The sequence below is a fragment of the Doryrhamphus excisus genome, chromosome 8, assembly GCF_030265055.1.
Source record: "Doryrhamphus excisus isolate RoL2022-K1 chromosome 8, RoL_Dexc_1.0, whole genome shotgun sequence".
NCBI lineage: Eukaryota > Metazoa > Chordata > Actinopteri > Syngnathiformes > Syngnathidae > Doryrhamphus > Doryrhamphus excisus.
The window spans coordinates 19,905,548-19,928,738 of record NC_080473.1 but is presented as its reverse complement, the minus strand read 5'-3'; the positions used below and the strand labels follow the sequence as shown (position 1 = coordinate 19,928,738).

General features: G+C 43.5%; 2 protein-coding genes across 3 annotated transcripts in view; both read left to right on the top strand.

The window, feature by feature from the left end:
- On the top strand, nucleotides 1-12,370 carry nek8 (NIMA-related kinase 8). 2 transcript variants are annotated; one of them, XM_058079434.1, is made up of 17 exons: nucleotides 1-123; nucleotides 678-883; nucleotides 958-1,190; nucleotides 1,276-1,407; nucleotides 2,884-3,092; nucleotides 3,155-3,234; nucleotides 3,309-3,493; nucleotides 5,203-5,350; nucleotides 5,474-5,550; nucleotides 7,203-7,320; nucleotides 7,420-7,570; nucleotides 7,670-7,833; nucleotides 7,910-8,062; nucleotides 9,711-9,869; nucleotides 10,370-11,617; nucleotides 11,717-11,764; nucleotides 12,233-12,370. In XM_058079434.1, exons 1-15 carry the CDS (start codon nucleotides 77-79, stop codon nucleotides 10,396-10,398), a joined length of 2,091 nt encoding a protein of 696 aa, XP_057935417.1. In that variant the 5' UTR covers nucleotides 1-76; the 3' UTR covers nucleotides 10,399-11,617; nucleotides 11,717-11,764; nucleotides 12,233-12,370. The 2 variants fall into 2 exon arrangements, with proteins under 2 accessions (XP_057935417.1, XP_057935416.1); XM_058079433.1 differs by having other exon boundaries at nucleotides 10,370-11,764.
- traf4a (tnf receptor-associated factor 4a) overlaps nucleotides 12,032-23,191 on the top strand; it is a 38,752-nt gene continuing 27,592 nt past the window's right edge. Inside the window, exon 1 of the mRNA XM_058079435.1 lies at nucleotides 12,032-12,541. Within this exon, the coding sequence (XP_057935418.1) occupies nucleotides 12,399-12,541 (143 nt within the window). The 5' untranslated portion in view covers nucleotides 12,032-12,398. The remainder of the gene's footprint in view (nucleotides 12,542-23,191) is intronic.

Here is a 23,191-nt window from a genome sequence, read left to right as displayed (position 1 = left end):
TTTTGTCCCTCGACTCTTTCCGTCATGAACGGATCGTGTTGCCAGGAGACGGCGGAAGTGTTTGACTGCCTCCACGATGGAGAAGTATGAGAAAATCAAAGTTGTTGGAAGAGGAGCATTTGGGTAATATGCAAGTTTATGTTAAATAAATTTTAATTTTTCGTTATCTACGAAAAAGGCAAGACTGTAAAAGGCCACCTTGTGTAAAAAGTCCAAAGAGACGTACAGACGTTTTGCTAGTCTGTCTTGTAGACATTAGACACGTCCATTGAACGTACTGACTTGATGGTGAAAACTCCTAGTATGCTAAAAAGTTTATTCTTCGCGGTTATTGCGGAATTTTCGGCAAGTGTTGACACCCCGCCTCTCGCCCCAAGTCAGCTGGGTAGGCTCCAGCATCCCCCCACGACCCAAAGGAGGATAAGCGGCATATAAAAAGGATGGATGGGTGCCCACCTCACATGGCAGTTAGTCAACTCTGCATCAGAACAGTACAGCATTACGGGAATTATAGATAGTCATCTAGATAATGTAGTTATTTTAAGATTACTTCACATGTTTATGTCATGTGATAGTGTACTGTATGTAGAATTGTACACATTTATTTCATCGCAGCAATAATAAACAGATGTTGCTCACAACCTTCACAGTTCATGATGCATTCTTGACGCCAACAGGATTGTCCACCTGTGTCGCCGACGCAGCGATGGGGCCTTTGTCATCTTGAAGGAGATCCCGGTGGAGCAGATGTCCAGGGATGAACGCCTGGCCGCTCAGAACGAGTGTCAGGTGCTGAAACTGCTCAACCACCCAAATATCATTGAGTACTATGAGAACTTCCTGGAAGACAAGGCTCTCATGATTGCTATGGAGTATGCACCAGGTGAGCTGACACTGATATTATTATTGTTGTTGTTGTTGTTAAGTGGTAGTAAGTAATATTATGTCAACATGCAGGTGGAACCTTGGCTGACTATATACAGAAGCGCTGTAACTCCCTGCTGGATGAAGACACCATCCTTCACTTCTTTGTGCAGATCTTGCTGGCCCTGTACCACGTGCACAACAAACTCATCTTGCACAGGGACCTCAAGACGCAGAATATTCTCCTCGACAAGCACCAGATGATTGTCAAAATCGGTGACTTTGGAATCTCCAAGATCCTTGTCAGCAAAAGCAAAGCATACACTGTGGGTCCTATTGTACTTCTATAACATACATGTTTGTTGTGATATGTGCAAGTACAAAGTAATGTGTGTGTTTTTGCCTGTGCAGGTGGTTGGGACACCATGCTACATCTCACCAGAGCTGTGTGAGGGAAAGCCGTATAACCAGAAGAGTGACATCTGGGCTCTGGGTTGTGTCCTCTATGAGCTGGCAAGCCTCAAGAGAGCCTTTGAGGCGGCTGTAAGGAAACATTTCCCAACTTGAACAGCATTCTATCAGGCAGACCTCCCCCAAGTCCCCCCCCCCCGCCCAAAAAAAAAAATCTAAATTAGTCGCAATAGTAGAGTAATGGAAGCCGCACACACAAGCACTAATCACAGGGCACATGTAGACAAACAACCATTCACACTCACATTCATACCTATGGACAATTTGGAGTGGCCAATGAAGCAAACAGGATTTTGGAATGGGGGAGGAAACCAGGGTACCCGGAGAAAACCAATGCATGCATGCATGCATGGGGAGGACATGCCAACTCCACACAGATGCCCATGCGTAGAATCAAACTGTGTGGCCAATATGCTCCCCAATATGCCAACCAATTGTCCACCGTGCGGCCCTGTTACTTTTACTATTTGACCATTGAACTGATAAATTCCACTTTAATTATTTCATATGGGATAAATGTAATCCAATCAGTGGTCGACCAATGCTGTAGAACAGGGGTGCTCATTAAGTCGATCACGATCTACCGGTCGATCGCGGAGGTGGTACTGGTCGATCGCTGGTCGATCGCGGTGTGACATTAAAAAAATATCATCCCAGCATCAATGCCGTCACTTGATTGATATACAGGGCAGCCATTCAGATGACAACTGAATGTTGCCCTTCGGGCGACCAATCAAATCAAACAACGTCTCTAAGTGCAGCAGAACTTACGATGTCAGCCTATCATCCATCCCCGTTACTTGATTGACATACAGGACAACCAATCAGATGACAACTGAATTTTGACCTTTAGGTCACCGCTCATGCGTAAACAACGATGCAAAGTGCTAAGCTAGTCGGCGAATTGCGAGATTTTAAAGCCCTCGCTAAAGTTTATGGTCACTAAAATGAGTGAAGGAGCTGGACCAAGTAAAAAGGCAAAAACTGGACCAAGTAAAAAGGCAAAAAACATATCACTTCCATACGGATATGGAATATTATACGGATATTGTGATACGGATATTATCCATGACTGATAAACATTTGGAAGTGTGCTTGAGGCTGGCTATCAGCAGCTACTGTCCGGACTATGCATCCCTGGCTGGTTCAATTCAGTGCAAGTCATCAAAGTAAACTCAGGTAATTACAAAAAATGTTAATAGTTAATTATGTGTGTTTTGCAATATTGGCTCATTTGGTTATGTAAGGTACATCAACATACATTGTACGTACAAATAATCCTCAATACATTTGAAAATAAATAGATGTTTTGCATTTTTGTAGTGGGTAGATCATTTTGACTCGGTCATTTTAAAAGTAGCTCGCATGCTGAAAAAGTGTGAGCACCCCTGCTGTAGAACATTGCAAGTTCAACGCATTCACTGTTCGTACATACCCACCTCCTGCCTGGCAAGTGCCCTCCATATTCATGTACTATTTCCCAAGAAATGAAAACAAATCTGGTAAAATACAAACTGTGATGTTTTTTTTTAAATGTTTTTATTTCAGAATCTCCCAGCCCTGGTTCTGAAAATCATGAGTGGCACCTTCGCCCCGATATCTGACCGTTACAGCCCGGAACTTCGTCAGCTCATCCTCAACATGCTCAACCTCGATCCCTCCAAACGGCCTCAGCTCAATGAAATCATGGCTCTGCCCGTCTGCATCGGACCGCTGCTCAATCTCTACACAGACATTGGAAGTGTCAAGATGCGCAGGTGAGGTCCAGCCGAAAACATTTTTGAAGAGTGTAGCTTGCTTATTATGTTCAAATGTCCAGGATCGAGAAACCACTATCCACTGTGCAGACTGGTCCTCAAGGCAGGGCAGGAGCACGAGTACCGACCAACAGATCCAGAGGTCATATCATTTTTTGTCCACAGAGAACACCTGATGAGAATATTTCATAGTGTTTCTTCTGTTGCTTCATTAAGATGGACCAGGCATGTCTGCAACAGGAAAGGTGCATTCCCTGCGCCTGTCTTCAGTGTACACTTGGGGCAGCGGCATTTCCAGCCCGCTTCGTCTGCCCATGCTCAACACTGAGGTGCTCCAGGTGTCGCTGGGCCGGACTCAGAAGATGGGGGTGACAAAGACAGGCCGTCTGATCACGTGGGAGGTACGCTAAATGATTTAACATTATACCCTATACCAGGGGTCGGCAACCCAAAATGTTGAAAGAGCCATAGTGGACCAAAAAAACAAATGTGTCTTATATAAGCCTTCTAGTGAAGGCAACACATGCTGTATGTATCTATATTAGCTATATTAGCCTACTATCAAAATGACAAAGTTGGCTACAAATACATAATGAGCCTTCATGATTCAATGTTTATTTTCCGTGCAGCGCATCCTGTAGTTTAACTACATTTTAACGTCATTACAATATTAATAAATGATGTTTCATTGCTTTTGATGAAATTAAAGAAATCCGATTTTTGATGTCATTTTTATTTTGAGGATTCGAAGAAAAAAAAAAATGGAACATGCATAACGTGAGCCTTATCTGGGCAACAAACAGAGTGTAATAAAAGGCAGCATGCATTTATAAAAATAAAACAGCAGCCTTTTGAAAAGGTAAAGTATATAAAACCTAATTAATACAGTTTAAGGTTGATTTCTGTGCAAGGGTAAAACGCAGCAGCTGTCCTCTTCTCTTTTGACACGCAACCAAATGTAGCTATCCTGGTGTTAACTTGTCAGGTAGGTAGGTAGGTAGGTAGGTAGGTAGGTAGATAGGTAGATAGATGAATAAAGTATATACCTAACCAATGTAGCTATCCTGGTGTTAACTTGTCAGGTAGGTAGGTAGGTAGGTAGATAGATGAATAAAGTATATACCTAACCAATGTAGCTATCCTGGTGTTAACTTGTCAGGTAGGTAGGTAGGTAGATAGATGAAGAAAGTATCTACCTAACCAATGTAGCTATCCTGGTGTTAACTTGTCAGGTAGGTAGGTAGGTAGGTAGATGAATAAAGTATCTACCTAACCAACGTGTTAAATTGTCAGTGTTATTCAGCTCCGATGTGTAGTAAGGGCGACCTGACTTCAGCAGAGAAGGAAAATGTTACTTGTTGTTTCCAACCAACTTAATTTTAACATTCCAGCCCTGAGGCATTTCACACCGGACGAACTTCCTGGTTCAAAGGTCAGGCAAGTTTGCTCTACATAGCTGTCCAATTCAAATGCCTGTAACACAATAATATCCCGAAGTGTCATTCCAAAAATATACTGAGGAAAATCAGAAATCTCTTTATAAAAAACAGCCACTTTGTTATTAAATATGTGCCTATATGACGGGATTGTGTTCTTATCCGTAATGTGACTTCTGTTTTCGGACATGACTGGTCAGCTTCTCAACATCGGGTATGTAAGATGAATGCAAATGATTGGGTCCAAGAAACGTTCAATCCTGTGTTCTCCTCAGTTATTTTACTCTTTTTCCCTTTGGGATCCATGGCCGCCAGTTTGTTTACAACAGCCACCTGCCTGGCATCCCACCCTGCTGATAGAAACGTGTGTCGCAGGCTATGACGTAAATCTTTATTTATATTTATTTTTATCTTTTATTTAATATTTACTCTACACATTTTACAGCATTGGAAAATGTTAGGAATGTTTGTCATGTTTGTCCTACAAAAAGTTTATTAAAACAAAAAATATATTTCCCTCCCCCATCTTTTTCCATTTTCAAACATTTTTCAAAGAGCTCCAGAGAGCCACTAGGGTGGCGCTCAAGAGCCGCATGCGGGTTGCCGACCCCCACTTTATTCAGTATAACCTCCTTATTCTTTAATAAACCAGTCAGCATTGGTTATATCTGCAGGCTCCCTTTGTGGGATCCGCCGAGCTCAGTCTGCCTGGAGCAGTGGAGCAGATGCAGCCTCAGTTCATCTCACGCTTCCTGGAGGGTCAGTCTGGAGTCACCATCAAGTTGGTAGCCTGTGGCGATCTTTTCACCACCTGCATGACAGGTGGGTGGGCAACCATTGTGTCTTATTGCTACAGTATTTTTCTGCTGTAATGATGCAAGCAAGAGCGTATAATGTGGTCCACATAAGGACTCACCTGCACTCATCAGCCGGTGTCATTTGCAGACAGGGGCATCATCATGACCTTTGGAAGCGGAAGTAATGGCTGCTTGGGACATGGGAACTTCAATGATGTTACACAGGTACATCAGCATGGATGAATATTTATACAACATATACATTTACTTAACCCTTCCAGTGCTTTCTACCATCTTTATCAGTCGTAGTCACTGTGTGTGACTGAGTGAATCTTCCTACAGCGTGATATTAGATGGGAAATATTGAGGGAAGACGCCTACGTCATATTCTTGCTGATCAGACCATAAACTGCAGGGAAAGGGTCATGGAGACAGTCCGTCACTTACATTCTCTGCCGCTGAATGCCTGATCCACGCATTGATCATGTCCAGAATGGACTACTGTAACAGTATTCTTACGGTACACTATCCAAAACCCTCAACAGACTGCAATATATTCAGAACCCCGCTGCCCGCCTCATCACCTCCATCCGCTCCTGTGGGACACATCACCCCTGTCCTTAAAAACCTCCACTGGTTTCCCGTCCCCCAATGTATTCATTTCAAAGTCCTTCTCATTACCTACAAAGCTCTCCACAATTTGACCCCTCCCTACCTCACAGACCTCCTCCATCCGCACAATCCCCCGCGTCCCCTTTGCTCCTCAGACTCCAACGTCCTGGCACCTCCCTGTGGCACCAAGCTCCCAACCTGGGGAGACAGAGCATTCTCCATTGCTGCCCCCACCCACTGGAATTCTTTTGCCCTACCACTCTGTGCTTGCCCTGACCTTCCCACCTTCAAAAAACAACACAAAAGCCACCTGTTTAAATACTTTTTAACTAACTAACTAACTAACTAACTAACTAACTAACTAACTAACTAACTAACTAACTAACTAACTAACTAACTAACTAACTAACTAACTAACTAACTAACTAACTTTTTATACCTGACTGCCATGCCCTGCCTTGTTTTTAGCTCTGAACGAATGAATGTTGTATTTTAATGGGTCTTCTAGCCTGTTTTTACTCAACTTTATTTTACACTATAAAGCATCTTTGAGTATTCTGAAAACCGCTATAAATAAAATGTATTATTATTATTATTATTCATTCATTCATTCATTTTCTACCGCTTTTCCTCACGAGGGTCGCGGGGGGTGCTGGAGCCTATCCCAGCTGTCTTCGGGCGTAAGGCGGGGTACACCCTGGACTGGTCGCCAGCCAATCACAGGGCACAACCATTCACACTCACATTCATACCTATGGACAATTTGGAGTCGCCAATTAACCTAGCATGTTTTTGGAATGTGGGAGGAAACCGGAGTACCCGGAGAAAACCCACGCATGCACGGGGAGAACATGCAAACTCCACACAGAGATGCCCGAGGGTGGATTATTATTATTATTATTATTATTATTATTATTATTATTATTATTATTATTATTATTATTATTATTATTATTATTATTATTATTATTATTATTATTATTATTATTATTATTATTATTATTATTATTATTATTATTATTATTATTATTACTCTGTTGCACGTAAGGTGGGCTTACACAGTATGTGCAAATCTGACTTCAAAATAGTCAGAGCCTCACCACATGACACTAGTTATAATAATGTAAGAATGGGAATGCCTGTCCAGTCAATGAAGGTTTTATGATGATGAGAGTTACTCTGGAACATTTCTATCTTAATGATTGCCTATTGATTGTCTTTAGCTATGCAGCTTCCACTATACCGTATGTGATTCTCATACGCAGCCCAAGATAGTGGAGGCGCTCCTCGGCTACGAACTGGTCCAGGTGTCCTGTGGTGCCTCCCACGTGCTGGCCGTGACCAATGAGAGAGAAGTATTTGCCTGGGGAAGAGGAGACAATGGTATTAATGATGTGCATAAAATGGCTGTCATCATCTCTATGTCTCACTATAAGGATCCTCCTTCCATTTATGAAATGTATGAATCTTTTTATTCACAAGGTCGCCTCGGGCTGGGCACCCAAGACGGCCATAACTGTCCCCAGCAGGTGTGTTTACCTGTGCAATTTGAAGCCCAGAGAGTGGTGTGTGGTGTGGACTGCTCCATGATCATCAGCACTCAGAGCAGCATTACAGCATGTGGAAGCAACAGGTCAATGATACGTATGTTTTAGACCAAACTAAACACCACCAGTATCTGCCTTTTCACAGTTCTTGGTGTATCATTTTCATTGTCTTGGTGGTGGTTTAGGTGCAACAAGCTGGGTCTAGACAAAATAAGCGGCGGTGAGGAACCAAGCCCCTCCAATCAGGTGGAGGAGGTCCACTCTTTTACTCACGTTCAATCAGCTCCTCTCAACACAGAGAAGATTGTCTGTATTGACATTGGTACGGCGCACTCTGTCGCCGTTACAGGTAAAATAACAAAACAAACCACCATTAATGACATTTGTCAAGGCTGTGATGGTCGCCCCCATGTTCCTCACCCTAGAGAGCGGCCTGTGCATTACCTTTGGTAGCAACCAGCATGGTCAGATGGGCTGTAGTTCTCGCCGGGGCAGTCGTGTGCCCTACCTGCTGCCCAGCCTTCAGAACATTACCATGGCTGCTTGTGGAGATGCTTTCACTCTAGCCATTCGATCCGGTAAGTAAATAGTCTAAATCAGGGGTGTCAAACTCATTTCGCATCGTGGGCCACATACGGCCTAGGGAGATGTCAAGTGGGCCGGACCATTAAAATTATACCATACTCTGCTATAAATAACCAAAATATCATGTCTTTCCTTTGTTTTGGTGTAAAGAAGCACATTAGGAACATTAGGAAAATATTGAAATTTAATGAACTATCCTTTTACAAAACATTTTATGAAACACCTCATATTTCCTTAGACAAATGTGCAATCTACTTTTATCATTCACAAATATGCATTGCAACTGATTGTACAAAGGCACAAAACTTTAATTGGTACTGAAAAATATAGTAATGCACTTTAAGATGAAATGAGACTTTTAAAGAAAGGGATTTTTAAACCACTTACACATACGCATATAAAATCTAAATGTAATCCCTGCGTACACCTTACAAACTAAGGAGAGTGATTTTAAATGTGTAATGAAGAAAGTGTTCGCCTGTCCTGTAAATCTGTAAACTTCATACATGAAACATACATACACATACAATATATACTGAAAATTTATGGAGTTGTATGAACAGTCCACCCTCGGGCATCTCTGTGTGGAGTTTGCATGTTCTCCCCGTGCATGCGTGGGTTTTCTCCGGGTACTCTGGTTTCCTCCCACATTCCAAAAACATGCTAGGTTAATTGGCGACTCCAAATTGTCCATAGGTGTGAATGTGAGTGTGAATGGTTGTTTGTCTATATGTGCCCTGTGATTGGCTGGCGACCAGTCCAGGGTGTACCCCGCCTTACGCCCGAAGACAGCTGGGATAGGCTCCAGCACCCCCCGCGACCCTCGTGAGGAAAAAGCGGTAGAAAATGAATGAATGAATGTATGAACAGTCCACTTTCAAATTATCCTGCGGGCCTGATCGAACCTCCTTGGGGGCTGGTTCCGGCCCACGGGCCGTATGTTTGACACCCCTGGTCTAAATGTATCACACAAAAGTGAGTACAGGCCTTACATTTCAGAGTGCATTCATAGAAATGTCATTTACAGTGGATAGTAACTTGATACTCCTATACAAGCTGTACACTGACTAATCTAAAGTATATCCAAGTTTACTTTCTATAGTATCGTCCCTTGAGAAACTGTAAATGGTCTCAGTGAGCTTATTTGTGAGCATGGATGAATGTAATAAGTATATCAGCGCACCATCTGCTTTTGTTTTGCCGTCTCCGGTGGATGCGTCTCTTCTTGCAGAAGTGCTGCCTTCAAGGAACAAGGGCCCTGCTTTGTAAAAATGGCTGTCACGAGTACAAAGGAAACCATTTGGGTGAAACTTTGCAAACTGTGTGACTTAGGTGATTTGTAGCAGATGTGTTGTAGGATGTGTGTGTCCTGTGCTTGAGGGTACAACTGGTGAAATGTCACATTGTGCCAGTGATTGGCTACCCTGGAGTGAAAGTCAGCAGTGGCTGCCCTGCCTTGTAGCTTTCGCCCATCAAGAGAAGCCTTTGTTGAGGCAGATGGAGCCATTGTGCAGCCCCTGCAGGAGAGAGGGAGCTGTCGCCTTAAGATTTGTGTGTGCATCAGCGCATCCTGGTGGGGGTGGGGGGTATGAGGAAAGGAGTGTGCTGACCGACCCCTTTCTTCTCGTCTCCTGTTTGCAGATGGCGAGGTGTACACCTGGGGAAAGGGCGCCCGCGGACGCCTCGGAAGAAAAGAGGAAGACATGGGCATACCCAAGGCGGTGCAGCTCGACGAGAGCCACACGTTCACGGTGACATCGGTGGCTTGTTGTCATGGCAACAGCCTGCTGGCGGTGAAACGTAATATTTTGCCTGTTACCCTTTGTGTTTGAAACCTAGCGGTGATCTGACTATGAGAGTGCAGACATTAGCCATTCTAGTCATTCTTGGTCGTCCTGCACGTGTGTTCCAGATAAAAATGCTCATCTCATGCAGCTTTTTTTTTTCCATTGAAGATCCCTATTTTTTTGCTGAGCAGTTTTGAAACTGAAAAGCAGTGAAGGTGGGATTAAATTCCTCCTCCTCGAGTCCGCATTAAAAATAGATGCAGATTTAGAGAAGATTACAGTGCATCACAATTTAATAAGTAATAGAGGGTAATCCTCTCTGTGGCAGGGCTGCCGTTAAAAAAAAAAAATGTCACTGACCTGTGAGAGGATGCATGATGGGACGAAATTGACTCTATGAAAGAGGGATTGGTTTAAAGTAGACAATAACAGACGTAAACTGAGTGCAGGCTATGCTAGCTTGTACTTCTCTTCTTACATTTGTGTTCTTCATTTCTTCTTCACTTGTTTCAGCTTTGCCTGATGAAGCTGTCCCAAGATGACCACAACGGCTGCAATTGTCAATTCCACCCAAAGAACACAGATGGTTCCAGCCAAAAGATTCTCCTATGGCCTAAAACACGTCAGTCTTGAACAAAACTATTAGAATCCAAGGAGTCAACAGGATCACCATATTTCTTTGCATTCATCCCAAAGCGGGTTTCACGGGGCTCTTCTTCACCAAACTCAACCAAGCATATTTTCATGGGCATTGTTTGTGCTTTGTGCCCTGGGAAAGAAAAAGGTCTTCCCTAAACTGTTCCCACAGATGCAAGCATAGGATTTTTTTTGTATATTTACTGTACAGTGTCGCAACCGCTGTGCTGCGCCACACAATGTGCTTAGTTCTGTCATGGCAGGAAGTCATTGGCCCGCTGTCACACGGTGAAGCCATTGTCCTCCCTCACGTGCACGATGAACCACGAAAAGGCCAGCAAGCTGGTTTGACGACCTCTTAAGCCAGCTGGCAGGTGAATGAGTTGTTACAAACGAGCACACGAGCCCCGAAAGAAAGACAAGAAGGAAAGAAAAAAACACTTCAGTGTTTAGCAAGTCATCAGTCAAATGACCCAAACCTGATGGAACGTTGATCCCGTCCACAGTGGTCACATTATGCTTTATTGGATTAGCCCTCCACTGCACTTGTGTGTCAAAGCAGATAACGACATGCTGCCAAGTGTTCAAGACTTATAACACCGTTGTTTCTGCAGTAAAAACAAGTATTTTACTTATAGTATTACATATTTCTTACACAAAAAAAACAATATTTCTGTGGATTTCATTGGAGAAGAGCGCCTCTGGGGGCTGCTTAAGAAGCATACAAAGAGGTAGAATTGGGATGTGATGCTTGTTGGAGGTTTTAAATGTGGGTTATCGTGTGTTTTGAGCTCAAATCTAATTATGGAAGAAATAGGTGCCTCCACCTTTGTAATGTGCCTCATTAGCTGTTATTATTATGAGTAGATTTACCATAACATCCCATTGTATTGTTATTGTGTGTTGTAGTGTGTGACCACTTCAAAAAAAAAACTGCAATTACGTTTTATGCACCATTTTATCTGTTTCAATAGCAATTGTCTCCCATGTGGCTGTATTACCATTGTTTCCTCCAGTGATGATGTAATGGTGATGTAATGCCGTTGCAATACAGCAGGTGAAAACTGATCTGTGTGCCAGGTGTGTGTGCTCTGTGTTGTACCCATGTCATACAAAAGGTGAAAGGTATGTTCACGGGTAGGGAAAAGATGTATTATTAATTGTTGCTTTAATTGGGAAAAAAAAAAACTTTATTTTTGTCTTTCTTTGAAACTCCACCACTAGAGGGCGCGGCTCACCACTGGCAGCATGGAGAGTTCTTTATCGGGATATGTGAGTCATTTTTATTGTCTTTTTTTCTAATTAAATTCAAAAAATAAAAATTCCGTTAACACTCGTAAGAGTACACAAAGCTGGGGAAAGGCGCTGATATGATGATATAATTCGTTTTATTTCATTTTATAATTTCCAGCTGAAGTGCACTTAATCGGCTCTGATTGGGGATGATATGTATGACAGCATTGCAGAATGAAAGAAGCATGAGATGAGTGAGGGATAAAATGGTGTGAACAGCTCCTTGACTCCTCCTGCTCCGGAGGAGGAGGCGGGACTCCGGTGCACCTAAACAGACACAGGGCTTGTGTGCTCGACTCAGTCTTGTCAGCAACGTCCGCACAGCGAAACGCTACCTGCAAACCTTGCATTTATTGTTTTTTTTGTTTTGTTTTGTTTTTTAAATTACCGGGACACTTTGTTTCTTCCCCTGTGCGGTAAAGCCTTGCGTGTATGCGTGTGTTTTAGACGGGGGGAAGGAAAACAACCACCTCCAGCACCAGACGGACGTGATAAGAACCCTTCATCGGCTTGAAGTGTGCACCACAAAGGGCGACAACCGCAAGGAAGGCTGCAGGATCTACAAGGACAAAGACATAGACGGGGGTAGAGAGACAGACGGACCGCTGCAGCCATGCCCGGGTTCGACTACAAGTTCCTGGAGAAACCCAAGAGACGCTTCCAGTGTCCGCTGTGCAGCAAGGCGATGCGGGAGCCGGTCCAGGTGTCGACCTGTGGACATCGCTTCTGTGACACCTGTCTGCAAGAATTCCTAAGGTACGCTCCAATTCATTCATGCATCTCTCTCTCTCCGTGTTTGTGTGTGCACTGATACTGGAGACGGTGTAGTTTCGGTTGAGCTTAGGTAAATAAAAAGGACGTAAAGGTGTGTCCTGCTCACCTTTCCACCAGGGCTACAGACACCCTTCTAACACATGAGCCTGCCTCTAGGCCTTCAAACGTCTGCCTTTGTACCATTGATACGGAACAGAGGATGTATCATTATGAATTCTTGGGTGGAAAATACATAATTGTCCCTTTAAAGCAACAGTGGCTTGTACCCTGAAAGCTAGCTGACAACATTGACATTTGCAGTGGGGTCCACTGGGGTATATACTGTATATTATTAGTGTAGATTACTACAACCTTATTGTGCATTCATTTTCTCATATATTGTCTTTTTTTGTTTGAGTTCTAAGCCTCTCTTGACACTTGACCTCAAATGGTTACGGTGCATGTCAAGTATCACACGTGTACTACGTATGGTACTAGTCTATATTGTGAGGGTAGCGCTCTATGTCCACGTTGGCGAAGTGTTAACGTATACTCTTGGCATTTAGAGCTTTAGGGACATAACCGCTTCCTTTATTGGTGTGTGGAAAAAAGTACCTGGAGTCCAATATGAGCCGATATCAGGTATATACGTATGATGGAGACTGTTTTTTTTTACATTTATCATCTTTTTTATTTAAACAAACGTGACTTTACACAACATCATGTCTTGTCAAAGCATCTTCCTGCTGGAACATGTTGAATTTTTCAGCCAATCTAGCCAAGTTTTTCAACCAATCTTGCTTAAATTTCACACCTGTGCTTGCCAGTCCTGTAAAGGTGTGTGCCAAATTCTGCTGTTAGCCTAAACATCCCAAAATTACATTTTAGTATTGTGTATGTACACTGCGGTGACCTGTGTAAGACTTTGGGGTTTGACAGCAATGCCAACAAGTGGTGCATTTGTCAGAATAGGAAAATGTTATGACACATTCTGTGTGTCAGGAGCTGGACAAGTTTGTTGCATATTGTGAGAGTATATGTCAATCTGCTTTATTTAGCATTGTCTTCTTTGTCTGATCAACACAATCATGACTTGATTGGCTTTGTTGGATTCTTACCTGTGACTTTTCATGTCTGCTTTTGCCCTGAGGTGGCGTCAATGTGGTTTGAAGGCCTGTGCTGCGTGGGGTGGTGGTCCCCTTTAGAAAAGAGTATGTTGTGATGATGAGGAGGTCAGGCTAGGGAAGGCAAGGAAGGCAAGGGGGTAGCCTAGTTGCCACCAGTGGAGGATTAGACAGGCAGACTCTTCCACGGTGTCAGTCTCTAGAGTTACCGAGGGACCTTTCGCTTGGAGGTCAGACACCTTCCTAATCTTCAACTTTGATGTCGGCGCTAGTAAAAAGACGTCTTTGTGTCTTATTTGCATGTTTGATACTGTCTAATACAGGGGTGGGCAAACTACGGCCCAGGGGCCACATGCGGCCCGCCAAGTGTTTGAATACGGCCCAAAGTATTTCATTGCAACTTAATATACAACCTGGCATTATGGTATAACCTTGGTACACCATGGTACAAGTACATATAGCTGATTGCACTACATTTTTACAGATACAATAATTCCAGGTGGACTGTTACGTGTAAAATATATAGTATGCACCCCCCCCCTTCATCAATTTTGTCAAAAAGTTTGCCCACCCCTGGTCTAATATCACTCAAAGCTAACTGGCACCACACTTCAGCAGTAGGTGTGACTGAAAGATCAATACCCCAAGAGATGTATTTTACATTAGGAAGCCACTGTTTACTATAAATCCCTTTTTATTTGTGATGGCCTTCCACAAATCAGTTTGGATCACCACAAATAGATTTGCCACTACCTGTTTCCCCTCTCTTATGAACACATTACACATTATAATGGGACTGTCTGTGAATGTAGCTAGTAAAAACAGCAGGTGGTCGTAAGTCCGTTGCCAACTTAGCGACTTTGTGGCTATCCTTAAGGACTCATCAGAGCCGTCTAGGTACTCGGCTCTTTTGCAAAAAATGGGCATTGTTTGATTTTTGGAGACTCTGACGTGCCCCTCCCCCATCTAAAGCCACTCACAAGCAGCTCAGGCTTGATATATAAAAAAGAAGCAAGTAGTTTTACTGTAAACATACTTGTTTGTTTTTTTTTTTGTCTTGCATAACGTTATTCCTCTCTCCTATAGCATCCATTAACAATTCTATGCAACACTTCCCACATTTCTGAACTTCCTGTAAATTATTTCATCTAACCACACTTTCTAAAAATACAATGACATTGTAAATGGAAAAAAAAAGAGTTTTCAAGTTCACAGAAATGTTGTGATTTGTGTTTGTTTGCTGCATTTCCCTCGGGGGGCGAATTGAGTTCAGCCAAACTGGTTTGTTGTTCGCAGCCTTCATCTATGTTCTCAGACTGTAACGCCACCCTTTTGCTTCCAGCATGAAGACAGCCCGAGGAGGGCAACTCGCATACAACTTCTCATGAAAGTACACCCTCTCTCTGCAAAGAGGAACATAGCTGATGCGTCCAGTGGCCAACCTTTTTGGGTCAGATAAGCGCGTAACGACTCCATCACGAGCTGCCTGGAAGCCAGAAAGCAGAACTTGTGCTCTCTATACTCCCACAGACAACTTAGCCAACCTGGGGATGTTTGTAGTTGAGGAAGTGTGTGCTTCTACTGGGTCAGGGTGTCAGTAGTGCAGGTGTAAATAGGATTTAGCAGCAGTATGCCAGCAGCATGCTGGACGTCAGTGTGGACCTGGGAAATTAGGCTACAAGACTGGATTTTATTGTTTCTAGCCCTGTCAAAATTACAAATTTTGCAGGGTGGTAATTGTCCTAAAAATATTGTAGATAAACTAAGATTAAGATTAAGATATGCCTTTATTCGTCCCTCAGTGGGGAAATTTGTATTGCACAGCAGCAAGAGTACAGAATCAGTTAAGCAGTACAAAATACACAATATAGAAAAATCAACAATATAAACGACCCAAGTATTAACAAAAATCAACAGTTTTTCCCACAGTTATATACAATACAGTATGTAGATAATATGAGACAAGATGAGATATATGACCAGTCTATACACTGCTGAGGTCTTGTTAGGGAGTTAATATGAGGCATTATGGAAATACTATAATGTTGTCACGATTATTTTGAGACCATTTCTTCATGAATCTACTTTTAATATGTGGCATAATAATGTCAACACACCATATCAAACGAATGTTGGCAAAAAACGGAAAATAACTCCTAAATACTCTGAACATAATTGGACAATTTTGCCCTGTAACTGAGTAACGGATGTAGCTTGGCTAACTTTTCTAATGGGATGTCAGCCGCTGCAAACATTTTTACAAAATACTGAACAATTTGTAGTGCACATGCCTGTGTCCAAAGAAGAAGTAATCACTGAAGTATTTTTATGACCCTATTTTCTCAGCACAGTCAGACAGGATGTGGCGCTCTTATTTTGAAGGCTGGAAGAGTATTGTGTGTGTTTTGAGAATGTTTGATGATGGTTAAGAATAAATGTGCCTCAGGTCTTATTTCACTTAAAACATGCACAACATCTGCAAGTGTTAAAAGACGTAAACACTCATAGAGCCTGAGTGGTACACACACAGCCGCGGTAGCATGCTCTGCTAAACTAAGCTAAGCCATTCATGCTCCATAAGATGAGTTTTTCAGACAACTTTTGTTTAGTTTGGGAGGGTGGTTAGTGTTTGTGATATTCTAAAAAGGTGCAACTTCAAAAGCAACCCTTTTTGAGCGCCTCTTCTCTCGTAAGTGGAGCAAACAAGCGAGGGAGACGATTTCTCTCATGTTTGGTCCTCAGAAACAGGCTCTTGGGATACATTACTGGTAGAATATCATTAGACCATAGGCCAGGGGTGCTCATTAAGTCGATCGCGATCTACCGGTCGATCCCGGAGGTGGTACTGGTCGATCGCTGGTCGATCGCGGCGTGACATTAAAAAAATATCATCCCAGCATCAATGCCGTCACTTGATTGACATACAGGGCAGCCATTCAGATGACAACTGAATGTTGCCCTTCGGGCGACCAATCAAATCAAACAACGTCTCTAAGTGCAGCAGAACTTACGATGTCAGCCTATCATCCATCCCCGTTAGTTGATTGACATACAGGACAACCAGTCAGATGACAACTGAATTTTGACCTTTAGGTCACCGCTCATGCGTAAACAACGATGCAAAGTGCTAAGCTAGTCGGCGAATTGCGAGATTTTAAGCCCTCGCTAAAGTTTATGGTCACTAAAATGAGTGAAGGAGCTGGACCAAGTAAAAAGGCAAAAACTGGACCAAGTAAAAAGGCAAAAAACATATCACTTCCATACGGATATGGAATATTATACGGATATTATGATACGGATATTATCCATGACTGATAAACATTTGGAAGTGTGCTTGAGGCTGGCTATCAGCAGCTACTGTCCGGACTATGCATCCCTGGCTGGTTCAATTCAGTGCAAGTCATCAAAGTAAACTCAGGTAATTACAAAAAATGTTAATAGTTAATTATGTGTGTTTTGCAATATTGGCTCATTTGGTTATGTAAGGTACATCAACATACATTGTACGTACAAATAATCCTCAATACATTTGAAAATAAATAGATGTTTTGCATTTTTGTAGTGGGTAGATCATTTTGACTCGGTCATTTTAAAAGTAGCTCGCATGCTGAAAAAGTGTGAGCACCCCTGCCATAGGCAGTAGATACACATACAATCTGCGCTAGACTGTCTGGCATCTATTTCATTAGCAGCATATGCGAGTTGAAGATAGGTCAGCTTACTTGGCCAATGTCTTTGAAAGTGTTCACATCAAGCTTATTGATACTGACAGATACCGAGTTAGCGTCTTGCCCTGCTCCTCTTGTACAAGCTCCGTTTTGCTAGCAATCGTCACCTCCAGTTTAGGCTGGCCAGTCTAGTCTGCCTGCTTCCTTAATGCTGCTGCTGAATGGCATTACCTTAAGGCAGTGGTCGCCAAACTAAGGCCCGGGGGCCGGACACGGCCCACTTCCACATTTGACCCGGCCCCTTGAACAATAAAGCATGGTCATTTTTCTGTCATAGAACTGGAAATGGTAACCTATTGTGACGTGACTACAACCACACTTTGCCCGAGTCATAGAACATAAACAAACATACGACCCTGACCCTGGCCCCCTTCAGAGGAAAGAAAAGTCATGTGGCCCTCACTGGAAAAAGTTTGGGGACCCCTGCCTTAAGGAGTTGTCACAGAATTCAACCATTGAATTGTCAGCTTCCCCGAGTCATTTATAATCCTGTATGCTCCCTTCAAAGTGTGTCGAAATAAAGACAAACTTCCCTGGAGAAAGGGTGGAGGACACGTGTGGGTTCCCAGAAGAGCATGTCTCAGTGCTAAGAGGAGCTGGTGTGTGTCGACTTGTACTTTAGCATGTGATGCTAACGGGCTGCCTTTCCGCTCGAGGTGCAATGACTAAATACTCCTGCGCGGCTGTCCTGGAGGCCGCCCCAGCTCTCGGGTACAGCGTCACAGGGTGCAATGCAAGTCGCCCTCACTGCAATTAAATATGAGTCACATGCTGGGGTATTGGCGTGCACGCCACACTTTGCTTCGGCCTCAATACGAGGCTTGCGTGGACACCTAATGGTATGTAACCAAATTTCCTATCAGCGTGCGAATTGGGACCACACATGCCAGACACGTCGGGGGGGGTCATCAGTCTGCCGTGCGCTGAGCCGCAGTAATGCCATGCAATGTGACAACCCTCGTCTCTGTGTGGCCGTGATGCAGGAACCGGCTCGAGCTCTGACGAGGGCGTAATTGGTTTGTACGGCTCGGGAGCGTCTTCCCGCGGGCTTCCAGAGTCGGCGCTGACAAACTGCTGACTTAGTCACAACTCCAAAAGTGTGCTAATATGAGCGATAATTATTCTCTGAACAACCAGCTCTATATTTATTTAATCTTTTCAACTGCTGTGTGACACTTGTGTGTTGAGCATGAGTCTAGTACTTCCTTCCCTTCACCGCACGGCCTCCTTTTACTACCAGTTGTCTTTATGTAGTCACAGCTTATTGTTACTTACCCCGATATAAGTCTCTAAGGGGCTCAAGTTGTTCCCGTTGGCTTCATTAAAGGTAATAAATGACTTATTTATGGTTTATGAATTACTTATAATCTGCGGCAAGAAGAAAAGCTTTTAATTGCCAAGCTGTACAAAAATCCCAGAGGTTCGTGTTTATCTTCTCGGCTTAGGTAATAATCCTTGCTAAATAAACAAACAAATCAGCCTTAATAGGTCTACACTTTAATGTGTATATACTGTACACAGTATGTGTATGTTGTTCAGAATTGATTTCGGTCCAAATTGTCTCCCGATGCTCAGGATTCCTGGCGTATTTCATAACTCTAACAGAAAAGTGAGTTGAGAGAAAAACGATTAGAGTGCAACCCCCCCTCCCCCCTAAATGGTACCTACCCTGCTTTAAATATCAGTGGTTCCAAAACTTTTTACAGTCGTGTACTCCTTCAGACATTTGACCTGAAGCCATGTACCCACCGTAGAAACCGTTTTATCATTACTAACATTAAATATTCAAGATAATTACTTGGTTAATTGCTTTTATTGTAATTCTGTGATTCTCGGTTTCCTGTAGTATTTTGAAGTGGCACCCCAAATTGAGGTGAGTAGAGCCGAACTGAGGCAATAGTGTGCATTAGTATGAGTAGAGGGCGGCCCGGCGGTCTGGTGGTTAGTGCGCAGACCTCACAGCTAGGAGACCAGGGTTCAATTCCCACCCTCGGCCATCTCTGTGTGGAGTTTGCATGTTCTCCCCGTGCATGCGTGGGTTTTCTCCGGGTACTCCGGTTTCCTCCCACATTCCAAAAACATGCAAGGTTAATTGGCCACTCCAAATTGTCCATAGGTATGAATGTGAGTGTGAATGGTTGTTTGTCTATATGTGCCCTGTGATTGGCTGGCGACCAGTCCAGGGTGTACCCCGCCTCTCGCCCGAAGACAGCTGGGATTGGCTCCAGCACCCCCCGCGACCCTCGTGAGGAAAAGCGGTAGAAAATGAATGAATGAATGAGTATGAGTAGAATAAGTTGGTACCGTTGGCCAACATGATGATAAAGAGCTTTCAGACTGGGAGTGGACTGTTTTAGAGGCATACAGGCATCTCTGTTGTCTTTTCTTGCCCACCGAAAAGGAACCGTGCCTCAGTTGCGGGTGCAGCTGGGTTCTTTGAGCCTCACTGGGTCTCTGTGTCCAAGTGGCATGGCTGCCACGGACGGTCGGCGAATGAATGACGGTGTTTTCACAAGCGCTGTGCTCGTCCCGGCAACACAGAGATCATTCAAAGTCGTCCCCCAGCAGGTGTGCCGAGTCCAGATCCGGAGAGTTCTAAGGAGGGCTCGACTGCAGTTCCGTCCCCAGGAAGCTACACAGAGAGATGTGTATTGATGATGAGTGAAAGCCCTCAGGCCTCTGCTCTACACTCTGAGGGCTGTGAACGCCTCGCAGAGATGCATCCAACACCATGCATAGTAGGAGCAGGACAAATTTTGTATGCTTGCCTGCATTGCTGTGATGTGCACGTGGAAGTCTGCCATTGCTGTACTCAAGGGTAGGCTTTAAGTCTCACAGGTTTTCATCGTATTACTTCCTGAAGAATAAACAGAACATGATACATTCTGGAGCATTTTCAAATACTGGACCTTCTGTTTATTTCCCAGCCTTGCCGCTGACTCAGTATGCAAATTGATTGGGAGTGTTCCTCTGCTTACTTGCTTCATATGATATTAGACATCAGTTCACCACATATGTTGATGATGATGATGAGGAACAGCTCTGTCAGTAGGAGTAGGAATGTGTGTTTGTATGTTGAAAGTAAGCGGCCCAAGCAAAGAGTCTGAGAATGTAATCCAAGCCAACTCAGGAAATGCCCCTAAATCTCAGTGTTGGACTGCCATAATGAAACGGACACCCAGTGTTCCAGTGGTGGTAATAGCAAAGGTAAACACCCACAACGTTTCCCCACCCGTTAAAGTCTCAGGAGATGTTTGGTCCTGAGCAAAAAGCATGACAAATGGCTCTGTTTTTTTTTTGTTTACAGACTAAAGAAAGCAAAGTACGCATGATTTTTTGCAAGAGAAGGCTACCACTGTAAACCATCTATACCAGGGGTGCTCACACTTTTTCAGCATGCGAGCTACTTTTAAAATGACCGAGTCAAAATGATCTACCCACTACAAAAATGCAAAACATCTATTTATTTTCAAATGTATTGAGGATTATTTGTACGTACAATGTATGTTGATGTACCTTACATAACCAAATGAGCCAATATTGCAAAACACACATAATTAACTATTAACATTTTTTGTAATTACCTGAGTTTACTTTGATGACTTGCACTGAATTGAACCAGCCAGGGATGCATAGTCCGGACAGTAGCTGCTGATAGCCAGCCTCAAGCACACTTCCAAATGTTTATCAGTCATGGATAATATCCGTATCATAATATCCGTATAATATTCCATATCCGTATGGAAGTGATATGTTTTTTGCCTTTTTACTTGGTCCAGTTTTTGCCTTTTTACTTGGTCCAGCTCCTTCACTCATTTTAGTGACCATAAACTTTAGCGAGGGCTTAAAATCTCGCAATTCGCCGACTAGCTTAGCACTTTGCATCGTTGTTTACGCATGAGCGGTGACCTAAAGGTCAAAATTCAGTTGTCATCTGACTGGTTGTCCTGTATGTCAATCAAGTAACGGGGATGGATGATAGGCTGACATCGTAAGTTCTGCTGCACTTAGAGACGTTGTTTGATTTGATTGGTCGCCCGAAGGGCAACATTCAGTTGTCATCTGAATGGCTGCCCTGTATATCAATCAAGTGACGGCATTGATGCTGGGATGATATTTTTTTAATGTCACGCCGCGATCGACCAGAGATCGACCAGTACCACCTCCGCGATCGACCGGTAGATCGCGATCGACTTAATGAGCACCCCTGATTTATACTGTTACCGGGTCTCCTGGGTGATGATGATTTTCCTGAGTGAACGTGTACTGTCCAGTTCCTACAGCTGCATGTACGCAAACGTATCGGGAATTAATGTTTCTGACCTTCAATGGCATTGAAACGATTTTGTTTTGATATCGTCTCATGATGACGCAGGAGGCAGACAACTAAACTTGACTGATACGTGTATGCAAAAACAGCCTTTCAGAGTTCAGTCAACTGCACACATCCCAAATGCGTTGACCTTTTTCATTCGTGAGTGTTTTAAGATGACCCTGGAGCCTCTTGTTGACGTCCGTCCTGAACCGTGACTTCTCGCCCAATCAGGCGCTGACCACATATGATGATTTTTCACCGCTTGCTCTAACTTCATGATTGAGGGGCATTTTTGTGTCGTGGTTTACACAAAGTCTGTGACTCACCTTCTGCACCTGAGTCACTGCAAGTCTAATGGCTGCAATTACTGCCCACGCTGCACTCCGCCTCCCAAATTTTGCGTAATCGAGCACAGTAGGGGTTTGCATAATCCAACAAATAGACATTGTGGTAAAAAGTACTACACATGGCAACTGGCCACAGTATTAGGCAAGCCAATTCATAAATTCTGTTGTACTAACACTTATTTTGTCAGTAGTCCTAACACTTTCATACGACCTAATGGCATTTGTGGCGGCCATTATGGGTTGAGGTCAAAATGCTTTGGAAGACATGTTAGCATACCTGTATACAAATATCCTCAACATTTTGTAATGATTAGACAATGACTAAAGGCCAATTAGTTGCTTTGAATTGACGGTGGCCACATTTTTCGACCGATCTTGTTCAAAGTCCTCTAAAAATGTGTACCAAATTTTATGGTGATTTGTATCAACACCCTAAAGTTACAGTGTTTTGTTAAGCGCATTGAGCTGTGCGAGAAATTTCAAGTCAATCAGTGAGTGCATGTATACAGTGTAAACTCCCCATAAATGAAATTATAGTAACCCAGGAATATGTTTGTAATCCAGTTCGAGACATGCCTCAACTTGCCCTCCTCTATCTCGGGCCCTTTAAGAGAGATCTCCCCTGCCTTCTGTGCTTGGAAAACATTCCAGCAATGCACTGGAGAATCTCGCCTAGCACACCCTACGCGTGCTGGGGCCGAGCTGAGCACAGCCCCACTGTTGGACCGCGGCCAGTTGGCCCCTCATCCGGATGTGCATGGCGACTAGTGCCAACATGTGGCCGGTATGCATGCAACGTGAAATAGTTGGCAATAAAGGTGTACTTATCATGACACCCACAAACTGGCAACTAAACCCAGCAGTGTAGTTTCTTTTATTCACAGAACAGATGAGGCGAGTCTGAGTGCTGCATTTGTGGGCCTCAGCCTATCGTCTTAATTGAGCCCCTCCCCTCGACACGTTCTGTCTGTTTGTCTTGTGCACAGGTCATTGATCGCTCGAGCAGTGGTGCACACATGCTTAAAGTCCCACAGAAATGATTCCACATGGGTGACTGTCTGTCTCATTCATGTCTGGCGTCTGTGTTGAACCCTTGTCTAACCCCTAGGGTTGAATTTGTAAATATGAGTATCTCCCAT